Here is an 18,643-nt window from a genome sequence, read left to right as displayed (position 1 = left end):
CGTTCCGTGTTCTAAGCAGTTGCAGGCTGAGGAGTGGGAACCAAAACCATGAGGACGAGGTCTGTAAATATTTTCATTCATCCAAGTCATTGTATCGATGGAAACTAGACTGTTCAGGTTGTCCTGGAGACATTTCAGCCCTCTTCTCCAAGCAGGCCTCATTAGTTCATGCTCACAGACTATGTAGTCTGAGAGGATGGTGCTGGATCTAGTGTATTTATCCTCTAATTAAGAGACATTCTCCAACAAGGATGGTTTCAATCGACACTGCAAAAACTGAAATCTAAGTAAGATTAAATATCTCAAAACTAAGGGTGATATTTGCTTATTTTCTGTCTGATAAAATAATTCTTCTCAATAAGCAGATTTTATGTTAGAGTGTTTTACTTGTTTTAAGTGTTTTGCTCCTAAATGATCTCAGTAAGATATTACAGCTTGTAGCTGAGATGTTATGACCTATATTGAGTAAAAAATGCTTGAAACTAGAATATCAACTGTTGCAAAGCTGTGTCATCAACACTCACAAGTATAAAACTACTTTTTTAAAGTAAGCATTTCTTATTTCAAGCATGAAAAAAAAAAATCATGATTTTGACACAATGTGTCTCATAATTAAAACAGATTACAGCCAAATGGACTTTGCTGTTTTATTTTCAATGAAACAATAGAAAATACGTACTCATATAGTAGTACAGTTGGCACAGTGCAGTAAACTGACAGTTAATATTTAAACATTTTACATTTCTAACAATTTTGAACAGAAATAGTTCATGTACATTCAGGTAAATTCTTCAAAATTACAATTAAAAATTTTTTGGCCAGGGTTCCGGGCTGTATATATGCACACTAATTGACTGAAATAGCACGCACTTGGCGCGATGATGTCATGTTATCGATGGAAAAATGCATTTTTAGACGGCTAGGAGACCCCGAGAGTAACAAGATGTTGCCTTGTTGCCTTTCCATTAAGAACAACAAATGAGTTTTAAGTATAAGTTTGCTGGTTTCAAGAAATGTAATGTCGAGCGCATATCATTATGTCAAGATACTGGCACTAGTATATATTTTTCAACATATTGAGCAAAACAGTCTCATATTTTTTTTCCTACCAAAAAAAGTGCACTTGTTATTAGTGAGAATATACTTATTTTAATGTATTTTTGGGTTAATTGAGGTTAGCTAATTTTACTTGTTTTTGGAAAGTCTTGACAAGCCAAATTTTCTTGTTCTATTGGCAGATAAATTAGCTTAGTTCAAATAAAATACCCCTCATTTTTGTATTTTTTTCCCTTGTTTTTGAACACTGACTTTTTGCAGTGTACTGTGGTGCAAAACGGCCATAGCACCACCTTAGAAGATAAATACACTGAAACAGCACCATCCTCTCAGACGACAGCTGTCCTGCCTTGTCTGTTAGCATGAACTGATTAAATCTATTCGGATGAGAGACAAAAGGTCTTCTAAGACAATCCCGGCAGTCCGGTTGTGATCGATTAAACGCCTGAGAAGATGAAAGATGATGTAAAAAGAGAATCACCTCTACAGTTGGCGCCGTGAAACCCCTCGGCACAAAGCTCGCAAGCCACGCCCCTGAAGCCCGTCACGCAAGTACAAGTGCCGTTGCCAAGATGGCCGTCATCACAGTCACCACGGTTATTGCAAGGGGAACCGACACCGCCTGGGCACGCTGGGAAGGAAGGTGGCAGAATATGTTCATTCCTGCGTGATGACATCATCGCGCGTCTGCGGTCTCACCTTGACAGTCTCGCCCGTAGTAACCACGGCAACACTTTGGCTTCCACAAGTTGACCGTGCACACGCTGCGGCAGCCCGAGTTCCTGCTGAAAAACACGGCGGGCAGGTCGCACTTCTCCACCATCTGAAGACAACATGGCGTTACAAAGCGGCGGCAGTGGGTTGCTGTGGAACCGAGCGACAACACGCACCTTCTTTGTGTATTCTCCCGGACACCGATTGGCCTCAGTTTTGCACAGTCCACAAGTCATCTAGGAAAGGTCAAAGGTCAGCATTGTTGTTTGCAGTGTGACCGTCACAGGAAGAAAACTCACTTTGAGGTCGAAGGTCGTCTGCTCATCACACCGCCCCCCAAGGCTGGGCGGGGTCAGCAGGCAGTCGATCCCGTAAGCGATGCCGCCGTTAAACACAAGATGTCTTTGGACGATCCGGCACTTTCCGTCGTTGACGAAGATTTGTCCCTGGTGGAGAACAGGTCACGTGAAAGCCGGTCTCCTTCCTCCACTCTCCTCTTCATCACACTTACAATCTCGTCCGGGCCGCCGCAATCAAACGAGAGAGACGAGCCCTGCAGCGTCCGAGCAGAGTCCAAATGGATCAGGCCTTCAGCGTAAACCTGATCAGAGACAACACGTGAGGTTGCCAGCCTGCTAACAGCAGTGGACTTGGTACAATCAGTGTAGTGTGGCCCCCTGCGTCCTGCCTTGGGCTCTAAACAGATTCGAGCACGCTAAGTAATGAGCTAAAAGCTTGTTGTCCACGGTGACTCTCATAGGGCCCCCCTTTAGTTTTTCATTACGTTTTACTTTTTTTTTTTTTATTGCGTGTGGAAATCTGCACTGCAACCACACAATTTCCCCATTGTGGGATAAATAAAAGTCTGTCCTATCCTGTCCTAATGCTGACGACAATGTCATAGTTCATAGTTGTAAACCTCAAAATTATGTCGACAGGAAAATTTCCCCTCAAAATAGCCATAGGAGTGATTTTACACTTGTTTTCTAATGAGTTTGGAAAGATTTTGGAACACCCACTTTTAGCTCCAAAATGTGGGTGTTGCTGACATCACCTACAGAAGACTGAAGGCAATTTTATATTGCGTAGTACCGTATTTTTCGGACTATAACTCGCAGTTTTTTTCATAGTTTGGCCGGGGGTGCGACTTATACTCAGGAGCGACTTATGTGTGAAATTATTAACACATTACCGTAAAATATCAAATAATGTTATTTAGCTCATTCACGTAAGAGACTAGACGTATAAGATTTCATGGGATTTAGCGATTAGGAGTGACAGATTGTTTGGTAAACGTATAGCATGTTCTATATGTTATAGTTATTTGAATGACTCTTACTCTTAATATGTTATGTTAACATACCAGGCACGTTCTCAGTTGGTTATTTATGCATCATATAACGTACACTTATTCAGCCTGTTGTTCACTATTCTTTATTTATTTTAAATTGCCTTTCAAATGTCTATTCTTGGTGTTGGGTTTTATCAAATAAATTTCCCCCAAAAATGCGACTTATACTCCAGTGCGACTTATATGTTTTTTTCCTTCTTTATTACGCATTTTTTTGGGGGGGGGGCTTGGTCGGGGTTGGGGGTGGGGGCTGGTTGGGGGCGGGGGGCGTGGTTGGGGGCGTGGTTATTTACAGCTGGAATTCACCAACTCGAGTATTTCATATATATTTCATTTATATATATATATATATATATATATATATATATATATATATATATATATATATATATATATATATATATATATATATATATATATGTATGAAATACTTGACTTTCAGTGAATTCTAGCTATATGTATATTTATTTATTTTATTTACATAAAAGAAATACTTGAATTTCAGTGTTCCGGTGGCTATCCATTAGATGGCAGTATTGTCCTGTTTAACTTCTCCGTTCATGATGAGTATATCATTTCGGCCACCGTGTTCAATGGAGAAGTCTGTTCTACATATTTACAGGCAACATACACCTTCCTCTTCAAACTGTCCTGGATGAACTGAAATTCTTGTTTCCATTCATTTGAATTCGTTAGGCAAGCTGTTTATATTGTGGGAAAGCGGACGTGAGAACAGGCTGTCCCCACTCAGTCTCAGGTCCGCATTGAGCTGGAGGGGGCGTGGCCTCCAGCGCCGGCTGAATACCGGGAGTTTGTCGGGAGAAAATCTCTGCCGGGAGGTTGTCGGGAGAGGCGCTGAATACCGGGATTCTCCCGCTAAAAACGGGAGGGTTGGCAAGTATGTTATAGTCCGAAAAATACGGTATGTGGTTTGGTACAATCTTCATCCCGAAACATTATGTTTGTACAGAATTTATAAGAATGATCAAATATGGCTGCTAGATGCTTTGTTGTAGGTTGTAGCAATACAGCTAAGGAAGCGGCCAGCCTGCACTCATTTCCAAATGATGGGAATACAAGGAAAATATGGACATCTCCAGTCAAATTGACTCATGCAAAATAGGACGGACTAAGCGAGAGGAGTGAAATTTGCAGCGATTGTACTTGGAAAAAGAAGGGTTTTGGTCGAAGTTTTGATGTAAACAATTTTCAAGCTCAAGCCAAATGCAATCCCAGAAATCAGAAGCACCCTTGAGGGGAGAAAGACTGGGTCAAATTCTGCAGAAAAATGGAGAAAGAAGAAAAAGGGAAAGAAAACAAATGTAACCCGCTAGTATTATTTTTTGCGTCCTCTCCAACTGATGACTCCCTCATGGGGAAACCAGAACACAACTCAGGACGGGTTGGACTGACAATAGATAAATCAAAAACAAAAGAGATGCGGGTAAAAGAAAATATGGGAAAGCCGGGGGTAGTGAATGACTTCACCTATCTCGGAAGTGTCATCAGCAATGATGGAGGAGCAAACAAAGATGTGGAGGCACGCATAGGGAAGGCCAAGGCTGCGTTTGCCCAGTTAAAACCACGAAAATCTCCACCAAAACCAAATTACGGATCCTTAAATCCAACGTGAAGTCCATCCTACCATACAGCTGCAAAATGTTTTGTTTTTTTTGATTGATTGATTGATTGATTGAGACTTTTATTAGTAGGTTGCACAGTGAAGTACATATTCCGTACAATTGACCACTAAATGGTTACACCCGAATAAGTTTTTCAACTTGTTTAAGTCGGGGTCCACTTAAATTGATTCATGATACAGATATATACTATCATATATACTATCATCATAATACAGTCATCACACAAGATAATCACATTGAATTATTTACATTATTTACAATCAGGGGGTGGAGGGGAGGGGGGGTAGGATATGGACAGCAAGTAGTGGACATAGAGAGAGAGAGAGAGAGAGAGAGAGAGAGAGAGAGAGAGAGAGAGAGAGAGAGAGAGAGAGAGAGAGAGAGAGAGAGAGAGAGAGAGAGATCAGAAGGCATGAGAAAAAGTATCTGCATTTGATTGTTTACATTTGATTATTAGCAATCCGGGGAGGGTGTTAGTTTAGGGTTGTAGCTGCCTGGAGGTGAACTTTTATTGCGGTTTCGAAGGAGGATAGAGATGCCCTTTCTTTTATACCTGTTGGGAGCGCATTCCACATTGATGTGGCATAGAAAGAGAATGAGTTAAGACCTTTGTTAGTTCGGAATCTGGGTTTAACGTGGTTAGTTGAGCTCCCCTTGCTGTTGTGGTTATGGCGGTCATTTACGTTAAGGAAGTAGTTTGACATGTACTTCGGTATCAGGGAGGTGTAGTGGATTTTATAGACTAGGCTCAGTGCAAGTTGTTTAACTCTGTCCTCCACCTTGAGCCAGCCCACTTTAGAGAAGTGGGTAGGAGTGAGGTCTGACACAACTCAACATCAAGAAACTTCAGACTAGGGCTGCAACTAACAACTAATTTGATAATTGATTAATTTGTCGATTATTACTTCGATTAATCGATTAATAATCGGATAAAAGAGACAAACTACATTTATATCCTTTCCAGTATTTTATTGGAAAAAAAACAGCATACTGGCACCATACTTATTTTGATTATTGTTTCTCAGCTGTTTGTAAATGTTGCCATTTATAAATAAAGGTTTATAAAAAAATCAAATAAAAAAATAAAAAAATAGTAGCCTCTGCGCATGCGCATAGCATAGATCCAACGAATCGATGACTAAATTAATCGCCAACTATTTTTATAATCGATTTTAATCGATTTAATCGATTAGTTGTTGCAGCCCTACTTCAGACCTTCATCAACTCAAGACTACGCTACATTTTGGTAATTTGGTGGCCTAAAAACTGCTAGTAAAAACAGGTCAGGAGCTAGTCAAAGTTACAATCAGAAGAAGGCAGTGGAGATGAACTGGCCACACTCTTCGGAAACCTGCAACATCCATCACCAGAGCGCCGCTTGAATGTGACCCTCAAGGGAAGAGAAGGAGGGAAAGGCCACAGCTGTCCTAGATGTATGCAGAGCCAACACCTCAAGGCAAGAGGGGAAGAGAACCGCAGGCGACCGATAGACAACTAGCAGAGACCCTATGCTCTAGAAAGGGCGAAGAGTTTTAAGGAGGTAAGTACATAAGTCAACTGATGTTTTCCTCGAGAATGCTGAAAGAGCATGAGGCTGCGGGGTCTATAGATGTGGAGATTGAAGAGCAGGGAAGTCCGGAAATGGCGATTATTTTATATTATGTTTTGCTCATAAAGTTAACCACATTGGTTATGAAGTAATCATGGACCAAGGCGACAAAAACATGCAATTAAGTGATCAAAATAATAGTTTTGCAGGCCTTTATCCACACTGTCTATGCGGGGAAATGAGATCGGTAGGTTGTGAGTTCAAACCCCGGCCGGGTCATACCAAAGACTATAAAAATGGGACCCATTACCTCCCTGCTTCAAGGGTTGGAATTGGGGGTTAAATCACCAAAAATGATTCCCGGGCGCGGCTACGCTGCTGCCCACTGCTCCCCTCACCTCCCAGTGGGTGATCAAGGGGATGGGTCAAATGCAGAGGACAAATTTCACCACACCTAGTGTGTGTGTGACAATCATTGGTACTTTAACTTTTTAAAATGGGCTCCAGTTCTGTAGACGGCATCACACCAAGAGGAGGCGGCATATCGAGTCTGGCGATGGAAAGAGGGCGTTACAAGTACGGTTAGTTATCTACACGTTACTCAAAAACTAATTGATATTGTTTGAAAAGTCCGTCAGATTCTTTTTCAAGCGCAACAAAATCCAAGACAACTTGTTTGGGGAATTTCAGTCTTCTACACGTCATACATGTGCTATCGCACGGCCACACTAGTCAGCATCCGTTACATTAGCATGCAGAAAAGTTGACCTTTCACCTTGTGGTTCTGGACAACATGATACTTGAGGTACTCCTTCAGGTGCATGCGGTTGTGTGGGTGAAACAGGAAGTCCTTCTGCTCCTGTGGCAAGGTTGCCATGGCAGCATTTGAGGGCATGAACAGCGTCACTGGCTGGTACCTCCCCTCATGCACCATGTCCATCACACCCGTGTCCTGAAAAATCACAACATCAGCTCACGGGATTGGATTGTCTGACGCCGAAATAGGTTCGGACCTGCAGCAGCTTGGAGAAGGTCCCGTAACCGTTACGATCGGCCACGTTTGTCAAGTTCAGCTGCAATGAGAACGACACTTTTGAACGCCAGGAATCTCACGAGAAGAATCACACGACTTGATGATTCTGCTCACAGCCGGTTCTGACTCCATCTTGGCGTCCAAGTGGGGCGGGAACAGAATCCTGTCAATCTCGTGGAAGATTCCGTTGACGCTGAGTGCGTCGCTGTACGTGACGTTGGCCTGGTTGACGAAAATGCTGCCCTGAAATTTTGCCACGAAGAAGGTTGTTATTATATCATGTCATATATGGGCCATGTGTCAGTCACCTGGGAGGAGCTTGTCGCCAGGACGAGTCCGGACAACGTGGTGAGGTTCCGAGGCGTCTGCAGGTCAGCGGGCAGCAGCGTATGACACATGACGATGTGACCGCGCATGACGGCATAGAAGTCTTCTTTGTGTTTGTCCAACATCAAACGTTTCATCTGCCAGGACGCCACACGTGAGCTCAATGCCAACGTGCTAACTTGTCAGAAGTTCACGGAACATTCCTTACCCTGCCTGGCCCATTTTTGTCCGCTAAGAAGGCGGAGCTGCTCGGAGCAAATGCGGTGAACGGGCCGCGACCTCTTAGCGAAACTTCTACCAACTATAAGCAGAGTCAATCGGTCACATGAGCATTTGCTGACGCGGCGGAGACACGGTCACTCACCATCAGGCCCATGTAAAAATCTCGCAGACGTCTGTTCAAAATTTCCTGCAGAGAGTCGCCGCTTCATTTAAGGAAGAAGGGGCTTTTAATTTGAAGTTGAGGCGACGGGGTGACCTCTCACCTTGCCGACGGTGCCTTTGCAGGTCAAACCATCGCCGATGAAGTTCTCGGCACACGTGCACACGCGAACCCCGGGGCCTGTCATGTAACAGCTGGCGTGCTTGTGACAGCCGCCGTTTTTCTGCAAACACAAGCGTTGCCAACGGCCGCGTGCCAAACGTTGTCACCACGTTCCCACGTCATACTTGCCAACCTTGAGACCTCCGAATTCGGGAGATGGGAGGAGGGGCGGCGGGCGGGGTTGAGGTGGGCTGGGTTGGGGGAGGGCGGGGTTTGGTGGTAGCGGGGGTGTATATTGTAGCGTTCCGGAAGAGTTAGTGCTGCAAGGGGTTCTGGGTATTTGTTCTGTTGTGTTTATGTTGTGTTACGTTGCGGATGGTCTCCCGAAATGTGTTTGTCATTCTTGTTTGTTGTGGGTTCACAGTGTGGCGCATATTTGTAACAGTGTTAAAGTTGTTTATACGGGCACCCTCAGTGTGACCTGTATGGCTGTTGATCAAGTATGCCTTGCATTCAGTTATGAGCAGTGTTGGGACTAACGCGTTACAAATTAACGCGTTACTGTAACGCCGTTAGTTTCGGCGGTAACTAGTAATCTAACGCGTTATTTTTTATATTCAGTAACTCAGTTACCGTTACTACATGATGCGTTACTGCGCTATTTTACGTTATTTTTTATGTAGTATCGGCTAGAAACAGAAGATCTGAGTGTGTTTTATTGGAGCGCTGCGGTGGAAAAGAAAAGGCGTGCTTTGTGTGGGTGGGGGTGGGGGGTGGGGCTCCCAGACCGTAGTTGAGGGGCGCAGGGGAGACGTTCCTCCAGGGCCTATGTACTTCGGGGCTAACAACCTTCACTTCACCCGGAAGTGGGTCTTTACAGCTGAGGGTGAATGACGAGGCCGGCGGTTTGTTGCAACTTTGTGACTTTATTGGACGCAGCCATCCACCAAGCTAGAGCACCTGCACGCACTCACTGTCGCCGTTCCCTCACCTCTCTCGCCCACTCACTCACTGACGTCACTCACCTCACATGCTGTCATATCTTAAAGGGCCACACACACACACACACACACATACGCTACTCTCATAACAACTAACAAGACATCATGGTGAAGCCAGAAGTCGAGTTTGTTAACATGGAGACATTCTCAATACTTTTCTTTTGTCGAGCACAAAGAAAATAACATTTCAGTTAAATGTAAGTTGTGTCTTGGATCAAAGCTCCTATCTACTTAAAGTTCAAGTTAAAGTGCCATTATGTTGCAGCTATTTAAAATGGTTTTGTCAATTTGTTCTGGCCTGAAATAAATTGGCCCTTTGAAACATATCTTTGTCTTTGTGTGTTGTATGTAGACCACATTGTTTGTGTGTTGTATGTAGACCACATTGTTTGTGTGTTGTATGTAGACCACATTGCTTTCTGAGTTCAGTGATGCAAATGCATGTCAAGTTGATCAACACATTGTATTATTCTCCAGTGCAATAACAGTACTGAAATGAAGGCTAAAAGGGCATTAATGGGAGCCTTAAAAAAAAAAGGGGGGAAAAAAAGAAATAACTAAATAGTTACTTTTCACAGTAACGCATTACTTTTTGGTGTAAGTAACTGAGTTACTTTTGAAATAAAGTAACTAGTAACTGTAACTAGTTACTGGTTTTCAGTGACTAACCCAACACTGGTTATGAGTGTGTAAAAGCCGCATATATTATGTGACTGGGCCGGCACGCTGTTTGTATGGAGGAAAAGCGGACGTGACGACAGCTTGTAGAGGACGCTAAAGGCAGTGCCTTTAAGGCACGCCCCCAATATTGTTGTCTGGGTGGAAATCGGGAGACATTCGGGAGAATGGTTGCCCCGGGAGATTTTCGGGAGGGGCACTGAAATTCGGGAGTCTCCCAGGAAAATCGTGAGGCTTGGCAAGTATGTCCCACGTACCTTTAGACACAAGTTGACTGCCGTGCAGTTGCGTCCGTCTCCTGCGTAGCCGTCCATGCAGCGGCAAGACATCTGACAGGTTGACCACAGCCACAGTAAAAACACGCAAACATGAACACGCAACGTCGAATAAAAGGACACTTTACTTTGTTTGGGCCCGTGTGCACACACTCAGCGTTGGCATGGCAACCACCGTTTTCCTCCTGGCACGGATTTATCCCTGCAAATCACACAACTTTTTTTTTTTAGACATCTAACGACACAGCAGCTCTGTGTTGCTCCTAAAAAGACAATTGAATGAACGAATAAATGAATGGAGTGGTTATTTTGTTCAGTGACCTATACAAACCACTCCATCGCCAGTGTAGCCTTGGTTACACACGCACGTACGTTGGCCGGGTCGAGTTCGTTTACAAACCGCAAACAAACTGCAGCCACCGTTATCTTGCACACACGCATCTTTTGCTACACGCACACAAACGCATAAATGTTCGTCAGAAAAGTATAAATACATCAAATGAATAAAATAAGCAGCAGTCGTTTGTAGTGTTTACCTTGACAGAAAGTTCCATTTCCCTGAAAGCCGGCGGCACACAAACATTCTGATCCAGACGGTCGGACCACACAACTATCAGAGTGTGAGATTGTGTGTTACAGACTTAGTTACAGTATAATGTGTTTTAAAGATATCGTTACAGTGTATGTTACTCTGTATTTGTGTGTTACAGTTTGTGTTACACAGTGTGCTTCAGTTTTTGTTGCAGTTTGCTACAATGTGTGTTAAGGAGAAAGTTACATTGTGTCTGTGTTTGAATGTGTGACAGTGTGTGTTTGAGAGTGTCTTAATGTGTGTGTGTGTGTGTGTGTGTGTCTGTCTGCATGTGTGAGACACAGTGTTACAGAGTATGTGACAGTGATGTGTTACAATGTGGCGTGTGTGTTACAGTGTTGAAGTGTGTGACAGTGTAACACATTGTGTTACACCAGGCCTGGGCAATTATTTTGACTCGGGGGGGCAAATTTAGAGAAAAAACTGTGTCTGGGGGCCGGTATTATTTTTAGGAACACTAATACAAAACCTCACAATAATGTCTGATTGAATGCTAAAAAACGTTATGACAGACCGCCTTAAAAACGGAATGGAATTTCACTTTTTTTTTTTACTGAATGAGACACCCAGAATGTACATGAAAATAAAGAATGTGAGATTTACAATATTAACTATGAACGATAAAACACTGAATATTGACAACATTTGAACGTCACACCCCCTCTTCATCCACATATACAAACACAGCAAAATATGATCGCCAAGGGTAAAAAAAAACAAAAAAACACCTACTATCTGATACATCACTAAGCTGTAGAACTTTGTTGTCAAAATCTCCTTCCGCATCTGTCCCTGACACCCACATTTCAGGCTCTGGAAACACTCAGTGGAAACGCTCCCCACCCACACTGCTTGGTGCCTCGTCTGAGCTGCTGTGACTTAGATTACCATAGTAACTAATTCGATTACCATAGTAACTAGTATATCATGCAAAAGTGCAGATTCCAACCATTGAAAGACTTAGTATAGTTCAAGACTTACGGTCATTAGAAAACATCACTGCACATCATAATGGCAGCTACACTTTCTAGCTTAAAGAGCTAAAAAAAATGATTTGGGAATGTCCGGCGGGCCAGATTGAAAAGCTTAACGGGCTGCATGTGGCCCCCGGGCCTTAATTTGCCCAGGTCTGTGTTACACTGTCCTTGACAGTATTTGTTAGACCAGTGGTTCTAAAACCTTTTTCAACAAGTTGTAAGCAAAAAAATCTTGCAAGTACAAAAATTCTGAATCATAGAGGTTGTGCACAGACAACATATCTTTGGGTGGACGTCCGGCCCCTGTTTGCCAGGCACCTTTCTTTCCACCAGAACCTCCTCTGTTTTCAGGTCAATTCTGTAGTGCTGTGCAAGTTGTTTTACACTGTTATCATCTGTGCAACATTTCCTTGTTTGCAAGTTGCCTGCTAGCTTTTCCATGCAACAACACTGTCCTTATGTGTTTGGGCCATGCTTACTAAAGATGACTAAAGCTTTCTTACACTTCCACTTTCAACTATTTAGATGTATTCAGTGTTTGTTGTGTAATTCTAATACAGTGCCAAAAAAGTTGTGAACGAAAAGATCTTGCAAGTGCAAACATTTTTTGCTCGCACGCTCACATCAAGGAACCTCTTGTGGGCTTAGACCGGGGGTCGGCAACCCGCGGCTCTAGAGCCGCATGCGGCTCTTTAGCGCCGCCCTAGTGGCTCTCTGGAGATTTTTCAAAAATGTATGAAGAATGGAAAAAGATGAGGGGAAAAAAAATATTTTTTTGTTTTAGTATGGTTTCTGTAGGAGGACAAACATGACACAAACCTCCCTAATTGTTATAAATCACACTGTTTATATTAAACATGCTTCACTGATTCGAGTATTTGGCGAGCGCCATTTTGTCCTACTAATTTTGGCGGTCCCTGAACTCACCGTATAGTTTGTTTACATGTATAACTTTCTCCGACTTTCTAGGACGTGTTTTATGCCACTTCTTTTTCTGTCTCATTTTGTCCACCACACTTTTAACGTTGTGCGTGAGTGCGCAAAGGTGAGTTTTGTTGATGTTATTGACTTGTGTGGAGTGCTAATCAGACATATTTGGTCACTGCATGACTGCAAGCTAATCGATGCTAACATGCTATTTAGGCTAGCGATATGTACATATTGCATCATTATGCCTCATTTGTAGCTATATTTGAGGTCATTTAGTTTCCTTTAAGTCCTCTTAATTTAATTTATATCTCATGACACATGTAATATGGCTTTTAATTTTTTGCGGCTCCAGACAGATTTGTTTTTGTATTTGTGGTCCAATATGGCTCTTTCAACATTTTGGGTTGCCGACCCCTGGCTTAGACCCCTGTTCTTCAAACCTAGTGACGCCCCGGGAGCCCGCATACCACTAGTGGTACCCGTACTACAGTTAGAGAATAACTGTTAGAGAGCATACAGGCTTGTGTGTTACAGTATGTGTTAGAGCAGGGGTGACAAACTCATTTTAGATCGGGGGCGACATGGAGAAAAATCTACTCCCAAGTGGGCCGGACTGGTAAAATTACAGCACGATAACTTAAAAATAAAGACAACTTCAGATTGTCTTCTTTGTTTAAAAATATAACAAGCACATTTTAAAATTGTACAAATCATAATGTTGTTGGGTTTTTTTTACAATTACCTGTTGCGGTTAATAGTGACAATCATTGGTACTTTAACTTAACTTAACTTAAAATATACCGAATTTTCCGGACTATAAGTCGCTCCGGAGTATAAGTCGCACTGGCCGAAAATGCATAATAAAGAAGGAAAAAAACATATGTAAGTCGCACTGGAGTATAAGTCGCATTTTTTGGGGAAATTTATTTGATAAAACCCAACACCAAGAATAGATATTTGAAAGGCAATTTAAAATAAATAAAGAATAGTGAACAACAGGCTGAATAAGTGTACGTTATATGACGCATAAATAACCAACTGAGAACGTGCCTGGTATGTTAACGTAACATATTATGGTAAGAGTCATTCAAATAACGATAACATATAGAACATGCTATACGTTTACCAAACAATCTGTCACTCCTAATCGCTAAATCCCATGAAATCTTATACGTCTAGTCTCTTACGTGAATGAGCTAAATAATATTATTTGATATTTTACGGTAATGTGTTAATAATTTCACACATAAGTCGCTCCTGAGTATAAGTCGCACCCCCAAACAAGGAAAAAAACTGCGACTTAACAGTCCGAAAAATACGGTACTTTATTTCTCGTTATTTATATTTTCTGAATAAATGATGTGATAATGTTCATCAGTCAACTCATTGGTGTTAATTTTCAATCCATCAAGATAAAAAATCATATCATATCAAATTACAGTATATTATTTATGTAGTTTGATCATTTTCTCAACTGATGTACTAACATCATGTGGTTTATTTTGTACATATGTAGCATCATCTACAAAGATACAAATAATTGCTATTGCGACATCCAGTGGACACATTTAGAACTCATTTCAGGTAAATTTTTATACTTCGCGAACTCATCCCTCGGGCCGGATAAAACCTGTTTGCGGGCCTGATCCGGCCCCCAGGCCGTACGCTTGACACCCCTGTGTTAGCAAGTATAAGCTGGTGTGTTACAGTGTGAGTGACAGTGTGTCTTAGTGTTACAGAGTATGTTACAGTGTGTGTCGTTACAGGAGGTCCTTCATTGAATGTGGACTCACTTGGCGCTGGTGTGACACAAGACGGAACCACAAAGCTCTTCTCTGGACAAAATCTCTGAAATCATAAAACATGTTGGATTTTTTTTTTTTTTTTTTTTACAAACGTCAAGTTTTTACTTTGAAAACGGTATCATTACTTATTGCCACTTTATTTTGCAAATTGATTTCTTACCTTCCGCACACAGGACACCCCGCCAGCCGGGGTCGCACTCACACGTCCCATCGCCCTTTGGCCCGTCGTTACAGTGGCCATTTTGACAGCGGCAGACTGCGGAAGAAAACACGTTGTCGTCACATTGTTGTCGTAAGCGGTGATTTGCGTCGTGTCCGTCCGTGTCAGAGTCACCCTGGTCGCAGTGGACGCCGTATTTCCCGCCTTGGCACATCTCACAAGCCGTTCCCAAAAAGCCTTCGTTGCAGTGACACAGTCCGGTTCCGTTGATTCCGTCCGAACAAACGCCATTACCGAAGCAGGGCTGACCTTTGACTCCAGGACAGGGCTCGCAGTGCGGGCCGTAAAATCCTCCGCAACACTTGTGCGCCTGAAACACCGCAAGTCAGCAAAAATCTAAATCTAAATGAAATCTAAAAGTTTGCGTGCGGCGACTGCTTGCAGAACCCAACTTGAGGCAGGACTTACGATTTCGGTTTTTAAGCACATGACTTGACAACCGATGTTGAGCAGTTGCTTGCCCTCGAAGGAGCGTGCCAAAAGGCACTTCTTCTTCTTGGACTTTGTCTGCAACACAACATGTTTGCAAACATGAAAGTCCACTTGGTGCCGTGACAAAAGTCCAAACATCCGAGGCTCACGTCTGGAGTGCTGTCAGACGGACAAACGTCCCCGCGTGGGAAGATACAGTCCAGACAGGAACCCTACACAGAACACACCAGAACATCTCAAGCCTTCAAAAGACAAATGTTGTCAAGGTGACGGCTTTACCTTCACTTTGAGCTGTCGGACTTCGTCGCAGCGGTTCCGCTCGACTATCAGAACCGCCGAGAGGATGTGAACGACTCCGTTATTCCCGCTCAGGATGTTTGATGTGTTGATGGGAGCTTCGTTGACAAACAGCTGCAGGAAGTACATTTATTTGTCCTTCACATTAAGACAGTACAGTAAGAAAGAACGTTTGAAATGAATAACAAAATAAAATTAGCTTCTTTTAACACAACAGAGCTGTAAATACCTGAATACTCATCACGCTGCCCGCGTACCGTCTCCATTACGATTGTAATTTGCCACGTAGCGGTATGCCATAATGAAGGGTTCATTTTGGAAAACTTCCTGTTATCCTTGGTAACACGTCGGTCGCCTAATAGCATGGATAACTTACTGGTAGCTTGGTTAACGTCCTAGTAGCTTGGCTAACTTTCTGGTAGCCTGACTAACTTGGTGATAACCTCTGTAATAGGGGTGTTGAAAAAAATAGATTTTCAAATTAATCACGATTCTTATTTGTAACAATTTCTAATGGATTTAAAAAAAAAAATCCAAAATGTATTTATTTTAAATTACCCTGTCCAGGCACTCAGGCAAATCATATTGTTGATGCAGATGCCCATATCTGCTGTCCAGATTTACTTTATTAAAGAGAAGTGTGGGATACTTCGCTTATTGCCTTATTTGTAATTGACATTAATAAATGTTTAAATAGAATTTTACTAAACAAAACCAGTTTTCTTCTAAGTACTATAGAGGTGTATCAGAACTGTGTCTATTTTTTGGAAGAGTGTTGTTAATCATAGAACTGGCACCAAATGTTATTAAAAAAAAGTATTGATTTTGAATCGAGAATTGTTTTGAATCGAGAATCCATTCTGAATCTAATTGTTACCCCCAAGAATCGAATCGTGTGGTGCCCAAAGATTCACAGCCCTACTAAAATAGGGCTGTGAATCTTTGGGTGTCCCACGATTCGATTCAATATCGATTCTTGGGGTCACGATTCAATTCAAAATCGATTTTTTTTTTTCAATTCAACACGATTCTCGATTCAAAAACGATTTTTTTTCCCCGATTGAAAACGATTCTCTATTCATTCAATACATAGGATTTCAGCAGGATCTACCCCAGTCTGCTGACATGCAAGCAGAGAAGTAGATTTTTGTAAAAAGCTTTTATAATTGTAAAGGACAATGTTTTATCAACTGATTGCAATAATGTAAATTTGTTTTAACTATTAAATGAATCAAATATATGACTTATTTTATCTTTGTGAAAATATTGGACACAGTGTGTTGTCAAGCTTATGAGATGCGATGCAAGTGTAAGCCACTGTGACACTGTTGTTCTTCTTTTTTATAAATGTCTAATGATAATGTCAATGAGGGATTTTTAATCGCTGCTATGTTGAAATTGTAACTAATATTGATACTGTTGTTGATAATATTCATTTTTGTTTCACTACTTTTGGTTTGTTCTGTGTCGTGTTTGTGTCTCCTCTCAATTGCTCTGTTTATTGCAGTTCTGAGTGTTGCTGGGTCGGGTTTGGTTTTGGAAATGGATTGCATTGTTATGGTTTTCCTGTGTATTGTTTGTTGGATTGATAAATTTAAAAAAAATAAAAAAAATCGATTTTTAAAAAAATGAGAATCGATTCTGAATCGCACAACGTGAGAATCGCACACCCCTACTGGTTAATATCCTTGTAGCCAAGGCAACATCCTGGTAGCCTAGGTAATACCTGGTTGCCTAGATAACATTCTAGTAGCCTAAGTAAGTTCCTCATAGCCTAGGTAATACCTGGTAGCATAGATAACATTCTAATAGCCTAAGTAACTTCCTCATAGCCTAGGTAACATCCTTGTAGCCTGGCTAACATCCTGGTAGCCGAGGCAACTTCCTGGTAATTCATTTCCTGATAGCCTGGCTACTTGCAGCATCTGTGCTTTTGGAAAATAGATACAGTTTTGAACCAAAAAGAATGTTCTGAACTTTAAAAAATTAATAATGAACAAATTTAACGTTAACATACCTGGCTAATACGACCTCCCAAGTTAGTTGGCAAGTCATTTGACTTCAGTAGGATGTGTGAAAGGCTAGGATGCATGACACCTCCGAGCAGTAGCTCTGTGACACATGGCCAGCGTTACCGTGGCAACAGGTAAGACTGACCTTTCCGTCTCGAGGGAAGAAGCCCAGCTGGAAGCTGAATCCAAGCATGGTTTGTTTGTACCCGCCAACCTGCAGGTCGGTCTTCAGCAGACGCTCCGACGCCACCAAATGGTAACGAGTCATATTGATGTCCTATAATAATAAACAACTTAATGAATAAAGTGGTAAAATAAATAATACACAACACATAATTCAGATGCCTGCTTCTCGAGAACTTGGTCTAGTTTGTCATGAACAAAACTGTTATTTTACGTACCAGTGCCATGGCAGCCATTTTGTCAAGGTACTCTTTGATGGCGGCGTCGGTAGGAGCGAAGATTGTGAACTCGCCGGCCTGCTCTATCTCGTCTATCAGATCGTATTCCTGGACAGGAAAACGACAACGCAACGTGAGTTGAACCCACCGCGTATCAAAGACTACCACGCCAGGAGGCTGTCAAGTTCGTACGATTAGATAGGATGTGAAGAGCGAAAGTTCCAATCGCTGTCGTAGCGTCGCCAGAAGGCCTTCGCTCAGCTTCCTGTCTGGAAGCAGAACCTGCAACAAAAATGTTCTCATTAAGCTGACGTTCAGTTCAGACGGAACATTAACAATACCTTGTTAAGCACGTGAATGATCCCATTGGTCGCAGCCAGGTCAGGTGTGGTGATGACAGCTCCGCCCACATACGTCATCTGACGAAACAAGCATTACTTGATCAGACGAACAATCATTTCCTAAATCATCACTTCTTTCAAAGAATTCTGGTCGTACGACCAACAACATTTTTGTTCGGAAATTCGTAAACGTTAACACTTGCGAGTGGACGAGTCCAACTTACCTCCTGGCTTGTTGAAACAGGAAGTGGAGTGTTGAGAAGCGTGGTGATGGAGGAAGTGCTGCTGAGGCTGTTAAGTGGATGGACGCCGGCAATCATGTGATGTCTGCGGGCGACAAGTCAAACAAGTCACTAACAGGAAACCCTAAGAGACTCATCGGACAGACCTGATGAGACTTGGCAGGTTTCCCTTCGCCATCCAGAACTTTTTGTCCTCTGGAGACATTTTGGCAACCGCATCGGACGAAGGCAACAAGAGGGTAATGTTGTTCTCAGAGAGCGAACGACTTAGACCCGCCTCCTG

The 18,643-nt window shown here is 42.4% G+C and overlaps 1 protein-coding gene across 1 annotated transcript in view; it reads right to left on the bottom strand.

The window, feature by feature from the left end:
• stab2 (stabilin 2) overlaps window positions 1-18,643 on the bottom strand; it is a 41,731-nt gene that overhangs the window by 8,306 nt on the left and 14,782 nt on the right. Inside the window, exons 29-57 of the mRNA XM_062064668.1 lie at window positions 18,507-18,640; window positions 18,343-18,445; window positions 18,119-18,196; window positions 17,970-18,059; window positions 17,778-17,885; window positions 17,522-17,653; window positions 15,347-15,478; window positions 15,217-15,279; window positions 15,044-15,142; window positions 14,750-14,945; window positions 14,576-14,671; window positions 14,404-14,458; window positions 10,648-10,721; window positions 10,433-10,558; window positions 10,240-10,313; window positions 10,094-10,165; window positions 8,159-8,278; window positions 8,038-8,082; window positions 7,882-7,974; window positions 7,655-7,810; window positions 7,461-7,589; window positions 7,327-7,386; window positions 7,089-7,265; window positions 2,282-2,371; window positions 2,070-2,216; window positions 1,947-2,006; window positions 1,756-1,879; window positions 1,538-1,687; window positions 1-26 (exon numbers count right to left, since the gene is read on the bottom strand). The exon at window positions 1-26 is cut by the window's left edge and continues 79 nt beyond it. Of these exons, the coding sequence (XP_061920652.1) occupies window positions 1-26; window positions 1,538-1,687; window positions 1,756-1,879; window positions 1,947-2,006; window positions 2,070-2,216; window positions 2,282-2,371; window positions 7,089-7,265; window positions 7,327-7,386; window positions 7,461-7,589; window positions 7,655-7,810; window positions 7,882-7,974; window positions 8,038-8,082; window positions 8,159-8,278; window positions 10,094-10,165; window positions 10,240-10,313; window positions 10,433-10,558; window positions 10,648-10,721; window positions 14,404-14,458; window positions 14,576-14,671; window positions 14,750-14,945; window positions 15,044-15,142; window positions 15,217-15,279; window positions 15,347-15,478; window positions 17,522-17,653; window positions 17,778-17,885; window positions 17,970-18,059; window positions 18,119-18,196; window positions 18,343-18,445; window positions 18,507-18,640 (3,009 nt within the window). The remainder of the gene's footprint in view (window positions 27-1,537; window positions 1,688-1,755; window positions 1,880-1,946; window positions 2,007-2,069; window positions 2,217-2,281; window positions 2,372-7,088; window positions 7,266-7,326; window positions 7,387-7,460; window positions 7,590-7,654; window positions 7,811-7,881; window positions 7,975-8,037; window positions 8,083-8,158; window positions 8,279-10,093; window positions 10,166-10,239; window positions 10,314-10,432; window positions 10,559-10,647; window positions 10,722-14,403; window positions 14,459-14,575; window positions 14,672-14,749; window positions 14,946-15,043; window positions 15,143-15,216; window positions 15,280-15,346; window positions 15,479-17,521; window positions 17,654-17,777; window positions 17,886-17,969; window positions 18,060-18,118; window positions 18,197-18,342; window positions 18,446-18,506; window positions 18,641-18,643) is intronic.

Source organism: Entelurus aequoreus, linkage group LG12 (genome assembly GCF_033978785.1).
Source record: "Entelurus aequoreus isolate RoL-2023_Sb linkage group LG12, RoL_Eaeq_v1.1, whole genome shotgun sequence".
Taxonomy (NCBI): domain Eukaryota; kingdom Metazoa; phylum Chordata; class Actinopteri; order Syngnathiformes; family Syngnathidae; genus Entelurus; species Entelurus aequoreus.
The sequence above is the reverse complement of the archived record's forward strand: the minus strand, read 5'-3'. Positions and strand labels throughout refer to the sequence as shown.